Source organism: Medicago truncatula, chromosome 4 (assembly GCF_003473485.1).
Source record: "Medicago truncatula cultivar Jemalong A17 chromosome 4, MtrunA17r5.0-ANR, whole genome shotgun sequence".
Classification (NCBI taxonomy): Eukaryota; Viridiplantae; Streptophyta; class Magnoliopsida; order Fabales; family Fabaceae; genus Medicago; species Medicago truncatula.
Window position 1 is genome coordinate 56,008,255 of NC_053045.1, and position 22,890 is coordinate 56,031,144.

At 32.7% G+C, this 22,890-nt stretch overlaps 4 protein-coding genes across 7 annotated transcripts; all 4 read right to left on the bottom strand.

The window, feature by feature from the left end:
* Window positions 1–159: 159 nt before the first annotated feature.
* LOC11439261 (nucleolin) lies at window positions 160–1,986 on the bottom strand. Its single transcript, XM_003609407.3, has 3 exons — window positions 1,732–1,986; window positions 803–867; window positions 160–723 (listed from the first exon to the last, which is right to left on the bottom strand). Exons 1-3 carry the CDS (start codon window positions 1,843–1,845, stop codon window positions 393–395), a joined length of 510 nt encoding a protein of 169 aa, XP_003609455.1. The 5' UTR covers window positions 1,846–1,986; the 3' UTR covers window positions 160–392.
* A 971-nt stretch (window positions 1,987–2,957) lies between these two features.
* LOC11437771 (actin-related protein 2/3 complex subunit 3) lies at window positions 2,958–6,287 on the bottom strand. 2 transcript variants are annotated; one of them, XM_003609408.4, is made up of 4 exons: window positions 6,006–6,284; window positions 5,809–5,917; window positions 5,451–5,720; window positions 2,958–3,440 (listed from the first exon to the last, which is right to left on the bottom strand). In XM_003609408.4, the coding sequence occupies exons 1-4, from the start codon at window positions 6,006–6,008 to the stop codon at window positions 3,298–3,300; spliced, it is 525 nt and encodes a 174-aa protein (XP_003609456.1). In that variant the 5' UTR covers window positions 6,009–6,284; the 3' UTR covers window positions 2,958–3,297. The 2 variants fall into 2 exon arrangements, with proteins under 2 accessions (XP_003609456.1, XP_024637859.1); XM_024782091.2 differs by lacking the exon at window positions 2,958–3,440 and adding an exon at window positions 3,656–4,028 and having other exon boundaries at window positions 6,006–6,287.
* A 3,412-nt stretch (window positions 6,288–9,699) lies between these two features.
* LOC11439263 (monogalactosyldiacylglycerol synthase 2, chloroplastic) lies at window positions 9,700–13,045 on the bottom strand. Its single transcript, XM_003609410.4, has 8 exons — window positions 12,334–13,045; window positions 11,910–12,082; window positions 11,432–11,593; window positions 11,193–11,334; window positions 10,885–11,109; window positions 10,732–10,794; window positions 10,426–10,500; window positions 9,700–10,338 (listed from the first exon to the last, which is right to left on the bottom strand). Exons 1-8 carry the CDS (start codon window positions 12,637–12,639, stop codon window positions 10,081–10,083), a joined length of 1,404 nt encoding a protein of 467 aa, XP_003609458.1. The 5' UTR covers window positions 12,640–13,045; the 3' UTR covers window positions 9,700–10,080.
* A 4,121-nt stretch (window positions 13,046–17,166) lies between these two features.
* On the bottom strand, window positions 17,167–20,426 carry LOC11440292 (uncharacterized). 3 transcript variants are annotated; one of them, XR_005645919.1, is made up of 5 exons: window positions 20,002–20,426; window positions 18,568–18,608; window positions 18,010–18,313; window positions 17,456–17,849; window positions 17,167–17,417 (listed from the first exon to the last, which is right to left on the bottom strand). XR_005645919.1 is itself a non-coding variant. In XM_024780976.2 (4 exons), exons 1-4 carry the CDS (start codon window positions 20,087–20,089, stop codon window positions 17,539–17,541), a joined length of 744 nt encoding a protein of 247 aa, XP_024636744.1. In that variant the 5' UTR covers window positions 20,090–20,425; the 3' UTR covers window positions 17,167–17,538. The 3 variants fall into 3 exon arrangements, 2 of the variants coding, with proteins under 2 accessions (XP_024636744.1, XP_003609460.2); XM_024780976.2 differs by having other exon boundaries at window positions 17,167–17,849; window positions 20,002–20,425; XM_003609412.4 differs by having other exon boundaries at window positions 17,167–17,849; window positions 18,010–18,310; window positions 20,002–20,424.
* Between the last annotated feature and the right edge of the window lie 2,464 nt (window positions 20,427–22,890).

Consider the following 22,890-nt stretch of genomic DNA (forward strand, 5'->3'; position numbering starts at 1 on the left):
CCATTGATTTGTTTATCAATGGCTGATATTACTTATCTTGTCAAAAAAAAATATAAAAAATTGATATTACTCATTGTACTCTCAAAAGTGAGTAGCTCACTTTAGAAGAGTTTGATCTGGGCATTAATATATTAGAAAAAAAACTTGCCAAGATTGATATAGCACAAGCAATTAATACTTTCAACCAAAATAAAAACGAATGACACTCACGGACGATAATAAATGGACAGAAGAACTTAAAGTAGAAACAGAGAGAAATATTGATATAACAATCATCATCATTGACATAACGCGACAAAGGTTCACTTACTAAGATAGCTAATTTATCAGTCCTAATCACTAAGCTTGACACAAATGCAAACCATAGAACCAATTTCCTACTAATATAATTCTCACTTCCTCTTCTTTGCTGGTGGCTGGGGAGTCTCATCATCTTCCTCTTCATCCTCTTCGTCCTCTTCGTCTTCACCATCTTCTTCATCTTCCTCATCGCCATCGTCATCATCATCTTCCCCATCATCACTTCCTCCTGCACCGTTAGCCTCAGGATCATCCTCGGGATCCCCTTCTTCCTCGCCTTCATCACCCGAGTAGTCTTCCTCTTCTCCATCATCATCCTCATCTTGTACGTCATCATCGTCGTCATCGTCCTCATCATCTTCTGTATCACTTTTGTTTTCTTTGTAAGCTGGTTTCCTTCCAAGAAGGTGCTCCAAAGGGAACCTGACAAGGATTTAACAAGGATCAGAATAATTAAAAACTGTGTTAACCTTCAAATCAGGCGCAAATGTTTTGTTCTTACCTTGAATCCATTGCAGTCAACTTTGGAGCAACTGAATTGGCGGCATTAATCAGCAGATATCCAATCTGGGGAGAAAAACAAACCGAAGTGAATAAAAATATTTACCAAATTAAAGACAGCAGAATAAAAATACCAAGGATACTTTAGTTTAATTATCATCAAATAGATATCTTAGACCAACTAAACCTGTGACATATGGATGAACACACTTGTCATACAGCAACAAGAATTGATAGTTCGAATCATATCAATAATTGATGGTGATAAATACTTTAGATATGCGATCTTTTCAAAAGACGCACAAAAAAGAGCAAGGGAAATTCGCGATCTTATAGCATAGGAGAACTTGTGATCTCCTTGCATAGTACACTTCCTTCTTAGTATATGCTTGGATAGGCAGATGAGATTAACAAAATCACAATTGCCTGTTGAAGCTACAAAGTATAGTGTTTGTCAGATTCTGCCAATCTCACCGCAAACCCAACCATGCACTAATGTATTGTCAATTTTATCTTAAGCAGGCATAGAATGCCCCAAATGAAAAGCCACAAACAAATATACAAGCATGCACATAGAGCAAACAATCCCATCGTTTATTTATCCTAAATCCAAAATATTTAGCCTAAACCACTCCATCCTTAGTAGAAACAAAGCATCTGATATTATATTTAATCATGACAAACAGCATCAAGGGCAAACAATTTTAGTCGCATTCAATATAATTACATAAATCACAACAGTGAAGAATCATCACAGTTAATTAGAAGCAAAAAAAAATGCTAACAAACGGAACCATCGAGTGGTATCATCTAACAAGGCACAGAGTTCAAAGCAGAAAACCTAATTCCCACAACATGCTTACAGAGTAAACTGGATAAAATGCAAAGTAAAATTAAAAGATTGTAATTAAAGGGGAAAATGAGAAATACGAGAGCGAGAGATTGAGCGGCGGAAACAAGAGTGTCGATGGCGACAGCTTGGAGGAGAGAGGGGAGGTCGACGACGGAGAGAATTGGAAGGTGAGATTGGGTTGACACAGCCATTGCCGAAAGAGAGAGAGAGCGAGAGAGGAGTCAACAACAATAGGTTTGGTGTTGAATTGAATTGATGATTAGAAAGAGTAAACCCTGGACTCAACTCAACTCACGTACTCCACCGTTTTAGGGTTTTGACGAACTAACTTGGACTTGCTGCTATATTGCCTTTGCACCCCCTATTTATTTACTTCCACGCCTCTTCTTTTTATTTTTTTCACAATTTTACGTTTCAAAATTACATTATTATATTAGGTGTATTTCTTATTTTATTTCGTATGATTCATCACATAAAATTTATTTTTTATGGTTATAACGAAACCTTATGAAATACACTTAAAAAAATAGATTTACATTTTGTCGTTTTCCCGATTTTCACTTATATTTTCGTTATTATCAAGTATTTTTTTTCTTATAAGGACAGATGCATTTGCTTATTTAATACAAATCAAGAAAGCTATAGAAATGTTTTAAATACAGAACAAGAAAAGTACTTTAAGCAAATTAACTTTAAAAATTAAAGTCACTTCTAAATAAATGTTTTAAAGTCACTTAAAGAATATAGTACTTTTATCAAATATTATCTGTGATGGTAATGTTTTAAAGTCACTTCTAAAGATGGAACAAAATAAAAGTCACTCTAAAATTATATGTTTTTTATATATTATAAAAAAAGAAATTCTTTTCCACCAAAAATATAACTTCAAAAAAAAAAAAAAACGCAATTTTCTCCTAACCGAAAGTACACTTTAATACGTTTGGTTTTTTTAGAAAGAGTGTAAAGTTGCTTTGCAAAAACCAGTTTGAGCTCTAATAAAATAGCATCAAAATATCCCCGTGAGTTAAACTCAGTTGGTAGAGATATTGCATATTATATGCAGGGGTCGGGGTTCGAACCCCAGACACTCCACTTCTCCACAATTAAATTGTGTGAGCTCTAACCACTAGGCTACTTAACAAAAAAAAAAAAATAGCTATCAAATTTAACAACCGCGAAGAATTAGTATTCTGAAAAATGAAATAAAAGAAAACTTTTCTTTTTTACAGAAGTAAAATAAATCTTGAAGCTTGAAGGTATAGTAGTGAACATTAATGCATACTATATAATACTGGAGATACAATGAAGCAGTAGTATAGATGATGCAATTCTGCTATAACTTCATGGACAATACAACAGCTAAACATGACCAGCACCACCGGCACAAGCAAAGGTTAGGGTTATAGCCCAATTATGATCACTCACTTCAGCATGAGGAGCAAAGTAGACGTGAAAACGATTGCCATTATGAATTCTACCTAGCTAGCAGTAGTTGAGGATTTTCAAAATAAAATATTCAAAACAGATAAGCAACATGCCCCTCAAGAATTATTATATTTTTTTATTGGTAGATCAATAGTGTTGAAGTGTATTTTTGACAGCTTAATCTATGATTCAAGCAATTACATATTTGCCAAAACAGTTCAACGGGTGATTACATTCATGAATTTCCTTTTTGCAAATGCCAACCACCATTTATTTGGAGTGCCATTAGGTCTGTATGCAACGCTTAGTAACCTTCCGCTTGTTTCTTCCCTTATCTGCTTCAAATAATTTCTAAACAATTCTGCATTTGTTGAAATCACAAAGCTTACATATAAGACTACATGTGTTCTACAAACAAGTTAATTGAATTGCAATAATGCATCAACCAGATTGAACACAACAACAATATTCAAGTTCAATGTCCTCTCAAAACAACAAAAAATCAAGTTCATTGTAAGCCAGCATGTGGAGTACAGTCAGCTATCTCAATATGTATACAATTTTCCAATCAAACTATCATGTAAAGAAATGCAATTGCATCAAGAAACATTGGTTACAGTCACATTTAATAGAAAACCAAAAGCTAAAATGTACAGTTCAATCATCGATAGATCATCAGCTAGTTGCATAAATAAGTAAAAATGCACTCGGCTTGACTCTACAGAAAGGCTCAAAGACAAAAATATAAGAGGAAATAAGAAACCTTAATATACTGGTATAAGTACATTCTGAAAATTCATTTCACATGCAAAAAGAAATACAACTGAAGTTTTCATTCTCAGGAGCTTTCACTATAAGGGAAGTACAAATTGTACTCTATCGTGGGAAAAATTTATCATCCTCTATTTCTTGCAGTTGAAATCCAAACACCCAGTCCACCTAAGGACCACTGCAAAATTTACAACATCCAGATTATGTAACCCAATTAGAAATTGTTCAATTATTTAAAATGAACCTCTCTCTTTCTGAACAAGAGTTTCCAGACTTGAGTATTTAATTAGAAGTCTCATGAGTCATGACCAATGCCGACGCATCAGCATTTGGCACCGACACATGCCCATCTAGCTTCATTCCGGTGTTATGCATAATATCCTTTTTTATTTTTTTGAAAACTCGGTATTTGGCCCAAGGACTGACTAATCCAAGGGGTTCATACAAGGAATTGTTGTCATGTATTTTCCTATTATCAACCCAACCAACCATTGATATTTAGATACGATGTGTTATCATTCAAACAAAAGTCGCAAATGAGACACACTTGGCCATTCTGTTGATTTAAAGGGAATTAGGTGGTAAATGTAAAGATTTTATCAAATTTTCAGTAAGAAATTAAATGAAAAAACTCGAAGTTCTAATACAATTGATAATACAATAGAACATAACACATCACAATATTAGATGATTAATTAAAGAGTACTGTAAATACTCAATTTGGTCCTTGAAATTGTAGGATTGTACCAATCTAATCCCTCACATTATCGATATTCCAAAATGGCCCCTGAAATTACAAAATTTCATCAAATCTGTCCCATTGTTGTTATTTGTAGGGACTAGAATGACATTAAGTTGGTAATATCAAGAAGGATTTTGGAACTAAGTGAATAATGTCAGGGATGCATTTGATAGTATATACGGAAGAACGAAGTTGAGTAACATTTTACAATTTCAGGGATCAGTTAGGAATATTGATTATGTGAAGGACTAGGTTGATAAAGTCTTGCAATTTCAATGACCAACTTGGGTATTTACTCACTAATTACAGTAATCATATGCATATCTAACCATAAAATACAAGGAATGGTTGTTGTCTATTTTCCTAGTGTCAACCGAAGCAAGTAGTGATACAGTATATTATCATTCAAACAAAAGCCATGCAACGAGACATAAGCACACTCAGCCACTCATTTAATCACGTGATTTAAAGTAGGAAAATGCTTATTGCTACAAGAGAAGGTTTACAATAAACACAAGAATACTATGTAATTCTTCCTAATAATAACCACCCACTCCCCAATGTATGGTCAGCCAAAACCTGATCGTTCAAATCTCCTATTTTTAGGAATTCTTTTTTTTTTTTTTTTTTGTATAAATCCTTCGTAACAAATAGCATTTCTCTATAAAGTATATTAAGGTAGCAAATGTAAAGATTCTATCAAATCATCAAAACCATCAGTAAGAAACTGAATGAAATAAATACAAGTTCGAAGACAATTGAAACTACTTAACAAAATACAACTAATGATACAATATAACATAACACATTGCAACATTAGATCGCTAAATAAACTAAGCATATGTGTGGAATAGGTACCTGCTTCTTTGTGTGATTGAGGAAGAGGGAAAAGTCCTGGAAAAGGAAAACCAGACTCTCCAGGAACAGGAACATTTTCAAGACCCAAATTGATAATTGCTTTGGTTCCTTCAGCCAAAGTTCTACAACCTTCAAGCTTCTTGAGAGCAACATTGATGTAAAAAGTCAAGTATATTAGAAGCTTATCAGCAGGACTCTTGATATCAAAGTTTCTGAAGAACACATTGGCTCTGAAGAATGTGATTGCTTCATCCACAATATCAGTTCTATCTACCATTCACAACAAACAAAATACATATTTCACATTCTGAAAAACGCAGAAAACAAAAAACAATGAATTGAAAAGGAAAAGGAAAACCTTGATCTGAAACAGGAGCTGGACCCTTAATGTGACTTTTTAGAGGAAGAAGAGGGCACCCACAAGCTCTGTTAATTCCTTCATCGTCTACGAAACTAGAGTGATAAACCTTAATTCATACATAAACAAACAATTAATTTAATTGGGAATCAAAATTAGGGTATTATTAGGAATAAGAATGAAATGAATTGACGTACCATGTTTCTATGTGGTGATGATAACAAGAAGGTTAGGTGAGAACTCAAAGAATTGAATTGAAACCCACCAAATGTTTGTGGAAATGTGAAAGAAACAATACAGGCACGTAAATAGTATGCACTTGTTTGGGATTTCGATGATAAGTTTGATTAAAACAAATTGTGCAGAGCTTGAAGTGAAGAATTATTGGGACATCGAATGAAATCGGGATTGTCAACACGTAAACTTTGGTAAAATCGGATCTGAGTAGTTTATTCATTTCTTTATGGGAAATGTTAACCCTCGCTCATAAAGCACCAACTTAATAAGTTAAAAATAAAAAAAATTCTTAGAACTCGTGTATTTAATGATGTAAAAAGTTTAAGAAATATATTTTTAATATAAAATTAATTTATTAATTCTTTTTTTTTTCCTTAACTTATGTCTAAGGCACAAGTTTTATTTATGGGTAGAGTTATTCTTCTATCTCTTAAGACTAAATAAATATTGCTTGAACATATACATATAAAAGATTATCTTCAAAATATTCAATTGTTTTTTTATCAATATCATTTATATTATTAAAAATATATTTTTTATATATGTATGTTCAAACACTATTTATCTGATCTTGTGACCATATTAGAATTCATCTTGGTCTTTGTGCTCTATAAATAAAAACCATTTTTTTTTACTATTAATACATTGAGTGCACACTTGTGTGACAAAAAAAATTTGTTGTGGAGTAGTCTAATAGTTAGACTCACAGTAAAAATTGAAAGTTTAGGATTTAAATTTGACCCTTGTATTTTAATGTTCATGGAACTATCAACTAAACTGCACTTAAAAAACGATTTTTAAAAACATTGAATATTGAATATATTTTCCATTATTTATTAAATTAACTCAAAGATGTGCTACTCATGTAGGGTAAATTAATTTTATTACTATTAGAATAAACATATTAATCAAACAATCAAGTCAGATAGTTAATTAATGAACTTCGCTGATGACAAATTGTTAAGAAGAATTTGAATTTGTTTAGTTTTTTGTGTAACAATTCTTGTTGACCTTTATTTATCTCCATACGAACTCCGAATTACAAAATTCATTCTTCTAGAGATGATGTGGAGGGTTAACACACAAAAAAAAATACCATCTTGTATAGTTGCATATATCAAATTCATATTTAAATATTAAATTTATATAGTTTATGGACAAAATTCGAGAGATAGTGATGGTTTTTCAAAAGTAAATTAATAATTTATTCTTATTAATGTTGAACGGATGTTTGATGATACACAAGTTCTAACTTAACTGGCAAAATATCGAAATTGTTAAGTCGGATACCATAAAAAATTAACCAAAAAAAAAACAAATGTTTGATGTGGCCTGGACTACCTAAAACTCAAATTCATTTGGCCAATTGAAACCTTCTTTGCACTCATAATGCAAGTAGGATTTGGATATAACGCACTTACTACGGGACATAGTAGTTATATATTTTGCACCGTTCGATTTAAAATGAACAGTTAAGATCTAACATTGTGTGACACTATTGAAAATTGTGCTATGAATTTGAAACCGTCATAACATAGATCGATGGCTGACCTTTGCTATTACGGCAAATGGTGTGAATTTGCTACCACAATAATTTCAGGTCCAATGCAAGCATGGCCCCAATATTACCTTCTTGACAGGTAATATTTTGCCTTGCAGCGCAAGTTGCCACAAAATTCACATTGGATATATTATCTTTTTAACGGTTGCCCTCACGCAACATACTAAGAAAGGGGAACATCAAGAGAATTATTAATTTTTGTCTATGTTTATGAGTGATGATGACGAATAGCTAATCAGCCTAAATGCCAAGATTGCTGACTTCACATGCTTCTTTTATAAACAATACAAATTATTTTCTTAATAATAAAAATATCTGTCAAACTTTTCTTTTGATGGTTTTGACCATCAACTTGTTTTGAACTCCCTTGTATTATTTCACTTATAAGGCATGGTTAGTGTTTATTGTTTCATCCAAGGTACCAAATTTTTTTAGGACCAACCCTGTATTCAACTCACTTTACTAAAATCAAATTTAAAAAATTAAAATTTTATAAGGTAGAATCAAAAGTGCACAAAACCATCAATGTCGAATCGTTGACGGTGATTTAGCATAAAATAAATAACCAATATATGAGTTAATTTATTAACTCGTTAACTTTAACCACGTGGTTGGATGGAGTGGGTAATGAGTATATCGAATCGGTAGAACTGAGTTCAAATTTTGATCAAAGAATAATCTTTATTTTGACTTTACTTATAACTCATAAATACAATCCAAATGATGAAAGGTTGTGGGGATACTTGATATATTGGATGGAACAAATGTTTAAACTTGCAATGCTCACTTTCTCCGCAGGCGGATGTGATGTGAGATTTACCATTAAGCTTTTTGATAAGATAGTAGGACACATTTATGGACCTATAAACATGTGAGTTTTGTTGCTAAGCTTTTTGTAAAGAACAAAAATTTGAGCTATAAACATGCTATGTTCTTATGAAGAAATATGAAATCGACACAAAAGTTGACGCCAACACACGCTTTTCATTTTTATATTTATTGAATGTATTTTATAGACTTTGTTTGCGTCCGAATAATATACATCTGATTTTCATTTTCCAGATATTTATGTTTCTTAATCCAGATGTTGCTTATACATCTTCGTGGTCATCGTGTGTGAGTATTAAAATACGTCGCATTCAACAAAAATAAATATACTATTGGCCACTTGGGAATTTTGAGGTAGAGAAAAACATTAGAAATATTGGAAGTACTACACATTACGAACTTTATGTGACATCAACACCAAGAATCATTTTCCAAATTCAATTCATTAGTTCCAAATCCTAGTGGTGGCAAAGTTAAAATAATAACCACGGTTTCCTTGCTATATATGCTGTAGAATTTTACCTTATTTTTTGGCTTTATCTTACTCAACATGGCATATATATCTAAAAAAATAATATATGATCAAGTGCAAGCGGAAATACAGTTTAAAACAACAGTGCTATTTTGTCTCACTCAATCAATGTATGTGTTTTCGCATGATAACAATCTGTCACCAACTAACAGTTGACAATAAACACCTGTAATAAGTAGTGGTTTACTAGTAAGCAATATATATTTCTGGTTTTTTTGCTTCATTTTCTAAGATAGTATTTCAAAGGTTTTTCAAGGATCAACAACTACCAGTCCTTTGGTCGCATGTTATCTAACAGCTTTCTACACCCTGTTCTGTTTTGCTTTTTTTGCAGTTGCTGGTAGTTCTGATACTCATGATACGTGTCACTTTAAACAGAACAATAAAGTATAAACTTGTGTGATTGTGTTTGGTAAAATTGAAATCTATATTAATGGACATACTATAGCTTAAAAGAGTGTCAACTTTACCCTTCTTTTTCACTGTTATATTTTCATCTTCATAAGAAATGCGGCAAATTCAAAAAGGGCAACACTTATATGCAATGTATGTTCTTTATGTTCCTGCATTTAAGTTTTGTCCATTCAAATATCCAAGCAAAATACGTTGATTTCTTTGCTTATGCTCAAATTGTCTTTGGTCATGCCTTTAAAGTCTCAAAGCTAAGACTGTAAGGATATATAAAATATAATCACCTTATGTTACACTTTGTTATTGACATTAAGCAACCTTATAACTGCAAACTATTCAGGTTTTGAAGGTAAGAATTGATATGACATGCTTCTTAAAGATATCTTGTACTGCGGAATAGCTGAAAACTTGTACTCTTTAAGGTATAGAGTTCCAAGGAGAAGAAAAACCTGATATACACACTAGAATGCGAAACCATGTCACAGTTACAAGACAAACCCATCTTCTCCCACAAATATCCTAAATAAATCCCAGTCTCCTAAAACAATGGCCTGTTTACCAGATTTTTAGCTTATGATGATACTAAAAGCAAGCCACTATACGGTAAAGAATGATGTAACTTGAAGAATTCACTATACATGTCAATTCTAAAAATAAAATAAAATAAAAAACTAAGGTGAAAGATGAACCGATAAACAATCAATTAGATTATGCTAGTAAATGATGAGGTCAACTCGTAAGGAAAGTTCCCCGGCTCGCGTTGCTTAGCAAGTTCATGAATGTCCCTCACGATGTTAAACACAGCCTCAGGGTTCGCTAATTTAAGCGCATTCTCTGACATTGTCTTTAGTTCGTCCTGTTTTGTCGTGAACCATCCTGCAACAATTCGCGCTGTTTCCTTAGGACTGCGAGTGAAGACACCAGCTCCATTGTTTACCACATAAGGCACATTACCCTTTTCCTGTAGTTACCATAGTAGCTCAGAATCAATATAAGGTTGGAATGAGAAAGTAAGAAATACAATGACGGGAATAATTTAATAACTCGCCTGTCCAGGGATATAGTCGTTGAGGATTATAGGAAGACCTCTGATCAATGCTTCTGCAATTGTTCCTGGTCCAGCCTGAAATTTCACAGAATCAATAAGCATATGCTAGCATATAAAGTAACATATAAAAGCAGGGTTTTTAAGTCGCGTTTTCTGATATTGCATATAATTGCAATCATATGTGACTGATACAGACTCAAACGCAAAAAGACGTCAAAAACTATAAAGTTGCAGCCTGTATCATCACCTTTGGACCTTTTTTTAAAACCCTGCATGAAATCATTAGAGGAAATCGGTATAACTTACTTTTGATATGATGCAGTCACATGCTCCCATCCATTTGGCCATAATTGTCTCAAATCCTCTAACCTAGACAAACAAAGAAACATTAACATTTTTTCAGTGGCTGTCTTCCTATTATGCTCACTTGTAGATAATTGTTCCCTCATTAGTTATTACCTTCACTGGTATTTTCCATTCGATAGCTTCCACAGAAGCTACTAAGTTCTTATTGCGACCGCATATGACTACAATCTGCCCGATTGGTTTCTCATTTTCTTTATCATATAGTGATTCTGCTAGAGCCTTTGCAGTTTTCTTGACCGGACCCATTCCTTCACCACCTCCCATCAGTAAAACCGCTGGCAAGTCAGGATCCATCTTAAGTTCTTTTCTTAGTTCATCCTACAATAAACAGAAACTCAGTTCCACTGTTCCATCAATGAGATCAAAACAGAACTTACTTACACCTTAAATATGCTTAATACCTTAACAAGAACTGCACGAGCAAAAGAAGGCCGGATTGGCAAGCCATAAGTTCGGGTTTGAGATTCCTCAAGTCCCTCTAGTAAGGCTTTTTTTGCCACTTCCTCTGACGAGCAGTAACATCTATTCACCCAAGGATGAAACCTGCAAAAAGCTTAAAAATTTGAGTACTTAAGCATTAATTAATCGACTTGACATTAAGGCAAGAAAAACAACCAGTTACCATGAAGCATGAACTTACCAAGTAGGATGGCAGGTACTAAGGTCTGTAATAACAGTGACAAAAATAACTTTCTTTTCCAAACCTTGCCACTTCAAAACCCATAGTGGAATATGTTGCATCATGGGATGGACGCTGATTATAATATCTGGCTTGTATTCCATCAACCCTGCCTCCACCTCTCTGAAAATTACAGTACAATGACAGTTTGTCAATCAGAAAACACCACTTATGATTACATAAACATAAAATGTCTAATTAAGTCAACAATAGATGTTCCAGCATATCATGTTACTCATATACACATGACATCAACTGTTTAGTTGATATTTATTTGTTTAAAATGAATTTCTCCAAAGATGTCAAATCAAATAATTGTTGCTGTTTAACAAAGCAATAAAGAATGATTATTATAGAAATTATCAACAAATGAATAGTGAGCAAAGTGAAATAATCATAATTAATCATGAAAGTATAAAGCATTACAAGAGGAATATACCTTGCATAGTAGGCAGCGACGGCAGCCAAGTAGACAGAGTGAATCCATTTAGGGGAAGTGCTATGAAACGCAACCTTCCATAACTGAACATGCTTAACCATGAATTTATATTGACCTTCCATATCATTCAATGGCCACCCTGTATACTCCTTCCATACATCTTTAACAAATATCTGAAATTTCAAAATTAGCATACAAACATAAACATAAACATAAACATAAGTTTAAGACTTTAGAGAGATAGCTTCCAAGAAAAAGATTGTACCTAACGACAAAATCCGTACAAATAAAGTGTAAGACACGACAAAAACATGTGAACCATAGAAAAATATACAGATCAGAAAACTCTAACACAACAAAATCTACACAGTTTAAAACAAAAGCTGCAACAGATCCAAAACAGAAGGAAGTGTGATTAAAGTACCTTGTATTCATCACCGAATTCAATTTGAAAAGCATCACGAATAGCCTCAGCAGAAGCTCTATGTCCACCACCAGTATCACTCATGAGAATCAACACATTTTTTGTTCTTTCTGCTCCAATTTCCATGAGTTCCATGCCACCTTCATTATCTTCATTGATAGAACTTTGAGACTCACTACGTTTCTTGAAGCTTCCACTGCCTTTAATGGAATACGATTTTCCAAACACTTTTTCCACTATAGACTTTCTTAGTGTTCTTGGTGACACAACCTTAGAGCTTTCCGGTGACACGTATGAAACCTCCATGTGGACACACCTAACGGTCAAACAAACCTCGTTCCCGCCACCACCGGAACAAGGTTTCTCCGGCAGAGAGAGGTGAAAAAAATGATTGGTGTGGAAGTGTTGTCGAAATACGAGGAAGAATTAGAGAGAAGAAGTTAGCAAGAACAACGTTTGTTTTAATGTTGTGGTGATGCTGGAATTATGCTATGGAATTTTTGTTGAAGCTTAGTTGGATTTTGAACCGTTAGATTGTTACTTGTGATGGAATGTTCTAAACGGAAGATTCGAATCTTTGCGTTGTTGTTATTTTGTTTGAAAATTGAAAGTGTTAGTTGCTTTGCTGAGTTGTTTAATCATTCGTGGGGTTCCAGTTTTGCTGTTGTGTCCTTTTGGTTTTGCGTATTTGCATATCATATCATATCATATGTTTTGGCTTGGCTTTCAAAAACACTTTTGGTTTGGTTGTTTTCTTGTTGGTGATATAAATACACCTATTTGGACTTGTTTACCCCTTTCCTATAGATGTGGTTCACCATCCCTTAACCTATGCTATGCTATAAGTGAGGTAAGGGCTTATGCGGGTTTTTAAGTAAAAAGGTAGGGGAGTTATTTGGTTTTCGGTTTAATTGATAAAAGGCTAAGGAATGTGAGTGTACTATGTCCTACAAATATTAATAATGCATGAAATTTCCAACAACTTATCGAATTATGGTTCAAATACCGGTTAATCTACTAAATATCTCAAAAATAAGATAGTTATGAATGAATAGAGAAATTATTGGTACAATTTATAATAATATGTAGTTATTACTAGGATCCATTATTAATTTTTAAAGGTGATGAGTTTGAGAGATTAAGTGTTTATTAAGTATTATTTATGAAACGAGTGATGTGGTTCCGTGAATTTAACTTATTTGGTAGAGACGTCAAATAATATATGCAGAGACATGGTCGAATCAAAACCTATTTATTAACCTTAAGATATGAATTTTCAGTCATTAGACTATTTGACCAAAATAACGAGTAATGTGAATGAATGAGATCCGCTTAAGCATCCAAATGAGGTGTTGTATTGTGGATGATATTAGTTGTATTTTGAATGAATGAGATCCGTTAAGCATTCAAATTTTTTTTAAGAAAAAAAAATGAAGGGTCTGCATTACAGTATATAATTTTTTTACTTTATTACGGGTATAAGATTTTACTTAATAATTAGAAATATGGGATAACAATGTGTTGACCAAAACAATGGACAATTTTTGCAAAAGAAAAGAAACAGTAGGGCCATAATAATAAATTGATAATAGTTCTTGAAGTAGAGGTGAAGAATATTCCATGGATTATGCTAATGTTGTGGGGCAAATGTAAAAGTTGTCATTATTTGTTTTTATTTCTTGACTAAGTTAGCATTATTTGTTCAATCCCCAAAATACACTCGTTTGCGACGAAGAACATATTCCATCGTTCATTAACAAGGTGGGTTCCCTCCCTTGACCTGAGAATGACTTGACAAGTGCAGAAAACAAGTTCACATGATAAGAATATTTATCTAAACAAATACCATATCAGAATCATCAAAGGTAGAGTGATTGTCGACGTATGATAAAAACGCTGCTGCCTTAAGAAGCACATAAGTAGAAGGACTATACCTCAAAAAAAAATAAAGTAGAAGGACTATAGGATGCAAATTAGTTCATAATTTTTTACCTTTTTTATCAAATAAACCGTAAATTCACCATTCAGATGAATAAGTAGAGAATTTGTTCAAACTCTAACCCCAACATATAAAATGCAACCTCTCTATCAATTGAGTTATGAACAAAACTTATAAATTTTTTAATGAGTAACAAGGTGCTATGTATAACACGTGCAATTGTGGTTGAGTTGAGTGACTGGTATTCTCTAGTGTGAATAATTTTGGTTGGCAAAGGGACCGCGTGTGGCTGTAAATTCATAATTGGAGCATATAAGTATGCAATAATGTCGATTAAGGCAAAAAGGTGATATAATCCATACCAGCGACCTAATGATTTGATTATTGATGGGACAAACAATCTGCACTGTAAATTATTTTCGTAGAAGACGTCTTCTCTTTTTTTGGTTATATATTATCTATTTTTGTGAAGAATATCAATCTAAGAAACAGCCAGGTTTCTTGTTACAAACCAAGTTAGTATAGGAGTAGGGCACTTCTTTCACCATTTTTTTTTGTACAATCTTTCACCATCTTTTTATTTTGGTTATTCTTATTGATTTGTACTCCTCTTGGTTTCCTTCTCTCTTGTTATATGATCTGTTCCAATTGTTAAATCTATTGGAAAATTGTTTTTTTTTTAAGCTAATCTTTAGATAATAAAAAAAGATGGTTTCTGCGGTGAATTATGCTAGAGTCAAACTCCTTAACCACTTGAGCGCAATAATTTAATTTTCGAAATTTGATTTTTGTTTCAACATACTTCCTATGGTCCTTTTAATTTTTTTTAGGGACTCTAGTCCTTATTATTAGAAGAAAAACAAAAAACATCAAAGTCAATGCAACCATTAATTTTTTTTTTGACCAAAATGCAACCATTAATTATTGTAACTTTTTAAATATTTTTATATATATTATACATAAACTTGTGAAACAATAAATGCAATCGTTAATATTAAAAAGACAAACATTTTATTAGAGTAGAAAAGTCTTATAAACAGTAACTACATATTAAAAGTTTTATTTCAAATATTTTTTTTGAAGTAGCTACACATTAAAAGCTGTAACTTTTTTTAATAGTACCATAAAATTATAAAAAAAATATATATCTTCTAATTAAATCTGGAGGAGTACTTCAATTTCTGTATTGTGCTAAATTCCAAATTGTGTTTTCTCTTTATATTCATTGGGCTTCATCTGACTCATCCTATCCTTTTTAGTGGACTGCTCTTTAGACATCCAACGATTGCTCTCAAACACCCACTGAACAGCCTAAAGAGCAATCGTCAATATTTTTGACATCAATTTGGACACTTTTTAAATCGGTTCATCTGATTTAAAAAGTGTTCTTGAATGGTTAACTACCATTCAACTTTCTTATGCGCCTAAAGAGCAATTACCTCTTTTTAGCAAAAGTTTTTACTATAAAATATTGATGTTTTTATATGAATTGTGATAGTTAACTCCAAGAAAGAATAGTGAATAATATCAACTAATATTGTCATCATTGAAATAATAATAATAATAATAATAATAATAATAACAACAACAATAATAATAAATATGGTTTCCCTCAAAAAACAACAATAATAATAAATATGGTGTAAAATATGGGATTTGTCTTTGAAGAGAAAAGTCAAATTTATTAGTTTGTTCGTTTCCCATTAATTTTTTTACTAGAGATAATTCTATTAAAGATGTGTCAGACACTAAATATGAATACGTCTTTCAACAATGATTCAAATTTGTTTACCATATTATGAATGTCTAAATCAACACAACTCCCCTTTCTTAGAGCAAGTCAAATTATATTAGTGTTTATGAAAATTTTATTTTATGAAACCCTAATTGATTGCGTGTCATTGGTATGTACTACAAGGTGTCAATTAATGCCTGGAAGAAAGAAAAAAAAAAACCTAATTCATAATATGAAACCCTAATTCATTTTAGTTTTTGGTAAGAAAAAAAAAACTTATAAGAAAAAAAAAACCAATGCCTGGAAGTTTGACCCTTTTAATTTCTCTCTTTTTTAAAGATTTAGCCCAAATAACATTTTTATAAGTATGTCCCTTTTAATGTAGATGCACTTTAGTGTAAAGTAGGTTTACAGTGACATTCAATGAGAACTTGTGATACTGTCATGTAAATGTACTTTGTATATGCAATTTGAAAATAATCACAAAATGCTAAATTCTAATTAAACGTTTAAGTAAAACTAATTAGTAATTACACCTATATTGCATGTCTCCTTTTCTCAATAAAGAATTGGAATTGATAAAAAAAACAAATAAACAAGAAAGTAAATGGATAAAATTAATCAGAGAAAAAATATGATAAGTGAGGAATGTGGACTAGAGTAGTTAGCTTGCTCGCATTCATTAAAGCTGGTCATCATTTACATTGCAGGTCAAGTGATTATTGTGGACATTAACCATATACTACTATATTGCCTCTGTTCATGAGGACATGAAAACTAAGATGAACTGAAATTGAATAAAGTCTAAAAAAAACTAGTAAATTTTGCTAGAAACAAAAGACACATAAATCATGAAGAAAAAAAAACTAGAAAGCAAAAAACAGAATATTATGACCCAGACAAACTTATATATATAACATAGTTTAGTTATCTTCATGTAAAGGTGTATATATATTTGATAATCTCTGTTATAGCAATAGCTACATTACGCACAAATTGATTCTAGTACCATTTTGTTCCTCTGTCTCAGTCGCTCATTTCAGTTTGTACCATGGAGCCATGGCAATAGAAATATGCCATAGACATATTACACCATTTAGCACATATAGGTCAATCAATATGCATTAGCAGTAAATTGAAATATAGTTGGTATGAAGAGTGGAGACCCGGCAATCATTTCAACTAGTATATATTTTAAACTCTAAAACATTTACAACTACTAGAATTTCTGCATCACCACTTGTCTGTTGTTATATAATAATATTACAACCTCTATGTGCCTAGTTAATATTTATAAAAGTATTAAAGGAAATTACATAAATTATCCCTAATCCACAGATTCTAAGGACAATGCAGAGATCTTGACAGTCAACAAGATTTTCATCCAATCATCCTAGCTACACAGTCCACCATTTGCAGCAAAATGACATCCTAGCTACACAGTCCACCATTTGCAGCAAAATGACCTATCTTTCATTTTTGGTTATTCTTCCATAGAAGCGTTGAGCTGTAATATTCATCTACTTGAAAACTATTCTTGTTCTTTACATTCATGATCCTGCAAGAGTAAACCTGCACACATGGGGCATGACGGGTCTCGTAGTTCTTCGACGCTAGTTCTTTGCTCAAGACAATCAGCATGATAAACATGACCACATACTAAAACTGCCACGACTGCAAGTTCATTGCAAGACAGTGAATTCCCCATAAAATTAATTTTCCGTCTCAGTGGTTTCTCACATATCATACAAACCATCTTCACTACATCCGGTGATACCGAATCCATTGTAAAAGTACTTGACCGGATTCTCTCTGGCCTAGAAAATGCCTTCTCTCGGTATTCTAAAACAAACAAAAAAAGCTTGAATAATCAATAGTCAATCTTCCTGGTAAAATTCAGTGCTAGTATGAAGACATAAAGCATCCTAACATGCAGAAACATCGAACAATGAAAATAATTTTTCTAGCAAATTTCTTCATCAAATAAGCATAGAAGACACACCGAGGTGTTGTCTGGGAAGTGAGTTGGGTTGAGAGGCCAACTTGAAAGATAGCCTGTCATCAAATGAGGAAGTGCCCTTGCTGCGAGAAGAAGATGCATTGCATTGATTGGCAGAGTTACGTCGAGAATACTGATGACCATAGTGGTACCGTGACCGTTTCAAAAATATTGAACGACCAAGATTCTGAGGATGATGATGATGTGGCGTAGAAGGATGCATATTAAGTAGCTTCATAGATCCATCTGTTATATCCAATACAGATGGCAGAGCAAGTGCACCCTGGTCGCCTGAATACGAAGGCTTCTTGAAAGAGGGAAAAAGAGAGAGAACAAAATACATAAGTAATACCAATTATGTGCAATGAGTACAAAATGAAGCAATTGTGAATTACTATCATATCACTTCCAAAGTTATGCAGATGTCTACATTATGTAAAAATAGAACCGATACACAACAATGTAAGGTAAATAAGTACGAAAGATGAAAGCAGAATAGTAACTTAAATTGGAGGAATTTATTAATTTATCATATTGAAGGAATGAGAAAAGAAGGCCAACCTCGTCTGGCAACAGCTCCATCTTGGACGAGCATCGAATGGCTTTTGCAGTATTGATAAATAAAAAGGACAACAATCATTTAGTAATATGGCTTATCAATCACATGCATGAAGTATACAAACTATAAGCAAATATCATGGCGTACTAACTAAGAATAAATAACAGAAAGGGGAAAAACACTAAAGTGGCCATTTTTATTTTTTTTCTAGATAGATTCGCAATGCAATCAATGTGTCATAGACTAACCAACACCCTAGCCCTCAAAAACATAGCATGCAAAACTATAGCACATTGTAACTTCGCTTTTATGGCACGTAATCTGCTGATAAACACACAGGCTGGCACACATTGGTTATGAAGCACCTACGAACAGAATTACCAGACTCATAGACACCACTAATAATTTAAGAAAATGAAAGTTATTGAATGAAAATATGTAAGTGATAACTCCCCAGCCCTAAAAAAATTGCATGCAAAACTAAAACGCAATGCCGTTGACAGGTATCAGACAACATACATGTCTTCAATCTGAAGTATCCGTACTACCTGGATTAAGTCTCAACTCAATCCAACCTGGCTCATATGAATAAAGCATAGCAAATGAATATTCATAATGATGACTGATGAAGGACCGATGAAAATGGATAATAAAAGACCATTATAAAAGATCAGGGTTCCATTTGGTGACTTTGTGTCTATCTCTCTCATAAGGAATCATCATCTCTCATCAAAATAATTTATTTTAATCATTCATTAATTTTTTTTTAGTGGCAAAAGTTATTGGTTAGTTGTTAAAATAGATTATTTCTAATTTGTCCAAGTTTGAACCTATGACCTCCAACTCCTTTGTTTCCCTTAGCTCAAACCAGCTGAGCTCCCCTTCATTCATGTATCAATTAAATACACTAAAGTCTAAAACTCAATGTCATCCAATTATTTTCCATAAGATCGGTTATATGCAGAATAATGCCAAAGATACTTTTTAAAAATAATTAGTTATGAGAATTGCATGAAGTTTATTTTTCATAAAAAAAAAAAAACCCAATTTGCATGAAGATATGCAATTGCTTAATACATGCACGGTCGGATTCAAACTGAATCCCAGACTACCTAGAAAGAAAAAATACACAATAAAACCCCAACTCACAAAATAACCAAATCATAATTAAATAAATAAAATTAATTAACTTGTATATTTACTAAACCTTTTTTATTTTGAAGGATTATATTTATTAAACCTTGTCTTCATCTTAGATTCGGAAAATATCTTGAATAGTATTTTATAATAAAAATATCCATTTCCGTTAAATTCTTAAAAGATAATCTGATCAAGCATAAAAAACTGAAACCCTGAAACCCCATCAGAAAGAAATATCGATGTGATGACATAAAATTTTGATTACATTATTATTAAAAGAAAAGAGAAAAACGTACCCTGAGAAGGAGAAGATGAAGATGAAGGAGGATAATGATTCGATTGAGAGTGAGTAAAATCAGAACCTCCTCGTTTCCTTTTACCCATTATTTATTATTTGATGGCTGAGAATGACTCACCAAATGGAAGGGTTAAGCTATATCTGTGGCTATGCGGCGATAAAGCAAAAAAATAAGAATTAATTAATTAACGGTGAAGAAATGATTTTATTTTCATAAGTGTTTTTTGTTTGGAACAGTTTATGCCTTTCTGGTATCAAATGAAAGAAAAACATGTGTGCAAATAGAGAGAGAAGGAGAGGAGTGAATTGTCTTTTTGATAAGGAACACGTCATCATCATCATCATCATCATAGTCTTCTTGAGAAAAGCACAAACAACCTTTTTCTGTGTTATGGCATTGGCATCCATCAAATTCCGGACTGTCTAGTTTGTTCCAGTTAGGGGATTATTCACTTTCACTAAAGTAAGTGTAACACTCTTGTTTTTGGTTACACTCACTCAAGTTCCTTTTCTCCTGCAGACTGCAGTCCACATATTCTACTTAATGTGTATAAATTTTAATGGCTATCGTAATTTTGTCCATCTACAAAAGAATAAACATGGGTATGTTACAATATAAGTATTGATAATCGTTGTTTCAAAGACATTGGTTAAATAATCAATAAATAAAAAATTTCGCTTGAAAATATAAATTGTTATAAAAAAAATTATAAAAACTTAATTGTTTTAGTTGTTTTACATATGTTGTTTAACATTCTCCTTACAATAACTTAAGCAATGTTGAACCACTCATAAGGTGAATTTTTTCCGTCCCCACGATTCTCAAGGGACTTTGGTTTGTCTGAAATTTTAGAATTCAAATGTGTAAAAAAGATTTAGAAAATCCTCTTATCGCGTCTCAGGATTCTATAATGTAGACAATACTAAAAAGTGTCGTGGATGAGAAAATAAATATATTTATGTTTGTTTATTTATTGTGGTTTGGCACAATTGAAATGTTTGTATTAAGTTTTAGAATTAGGTCCAATTATAATTGAAATGCCTTATTGGATTGCATATCCTCAGATATGCATAGAGACCTCGCAAATAACTTCATTTTCAAAATTCAAAGTCGGTGGAATTTCCATTTTCTACTCGCAAAATGTTGAATAAATTTCTCATTCTAATAAATAAATAAAACTACCAAAATATATTCTAACCCATTATTTAACACATGTATGCTTATATGTTGAAGTTTATGTGAGATCCGCATAATTTATAGATTTTCGTCCAAATTTCAACCATTAAAAATGTGTGTTTTGAGAATGTGTTGCTAGTGCTCCTTTAATTTCCTTCCTATTTTTAAAGAGTACTAACAACACACTCTAGGAATCATGTATCTATTCTCTCACTACAAGAAAATTGTCATTTTACGACACTGACATTGCGACATATTGGCTTAACTGTCGCAAAGTTGCTTGTTTATTAATGTTTGCGACAGTTCATACGACAGGTTGGTCATATGTCGTAATATTTTAATTCTAAAGAGTAATGACTTTCAGCGGGAAATGAAAATTAAAGAGCGCTTCTTTCAAATAATTGGCTCCCTCCATTTATTTTTAGAAAAAAAAAAAAAAAACCATCATAAATCCATATCACTCACAAATCGTTCCAGTTCTTCCTTCACGCAGCCAAACCCCAAATCCATATCACTCACAAATCTTCTCACTATGATAATCAAACTCAGTCAGCCAAACCCCAAATTGTTCCAGTTCTTCACTCACTAGCAAATCGTTCCACTTCAACTCGCTTTCTCACTGTAAGTTTCTTTTTCTTCGTTGATTTTCTCCCATTGTATGCTTTGATTTGTTTATTTTTTCTTCATTATTATTTGTTCCGACCTTGATTCAACTTAGAAAATTCGGAGTTGATGTTCTGAGTTTCTTTGAAAATCATTCTCCCTCCATCAGCGAAACCCCAAATCCTTCACCCACCCACCCACTCAACAAAACCCCAACTCATAAAACCCCAGATTGCAAATTGTTTCAATCCCTAATTCTTTTTCCTCCAAAAGCCAAGTCGATTCTCTCTAGCAAAACCCCAGATTGCAAATAGCTTCTCTCTCACAAAAGCCCAAATCATAAAACCCCTTTTGTTTTCGACGGTCACGGCCGTCCGGTTCGAAGTTTGCACTATTGTGAAGGTCTTCTTTTCAATTCTATGTGTGTAATGAATTTAGGTTTAAGAATCTAGGTTTTTTTTATATTTTTTATTTTATCTTGTGTGCAATTTCAAGAATTTAAATAATGAACTGTATGAACAATTACAATGTACGAAGACATCATTTTTTCTTTTTCATTATGAAAACTTGACAATCATTCAAGAAATATATAGTAATATTTTATTTTATTTTGCTTTGATTGAAACTTTGGTACATACATGTTTTGATTTATGGCTGTAACCTTGCAAAATGCACATAAAATCAATGGAGATAACACATATGTCAAGTGTTTGTTCCCATGTTGTAGTGAATGGACTTGAATTCAGTGCTTAAGTGAATTCTCACAATTTGTAGTAGTGACTCTCTGCTGCCATCTACTACCTAACGGTTCAAACACACAATTTGTAGTAGTGACTCTATTTTCTAAAATTGATAATGTATTCTTGTTGTTTTAGCTATTCTTGTTTTGAGGTGGGTTTAGTTGGTCTTTTCTAGTCGTTTTGGTGTGGCAGTTTTTTGGAGGTGGCGTGTCTGTTCTGAGTGTTGGGGGATCAGCTATGGTTGTCTTTGCCTTGTTGTCCCCTGTTTTCCCTATCTGGTCTGGGTTGTAGGGTTCAGTTGCAGCTGTGCTTGCCTTGATACTATGGTGTTTTGCGCATCTCGTTTTGTTGGGTTGTGTTTGAGGTT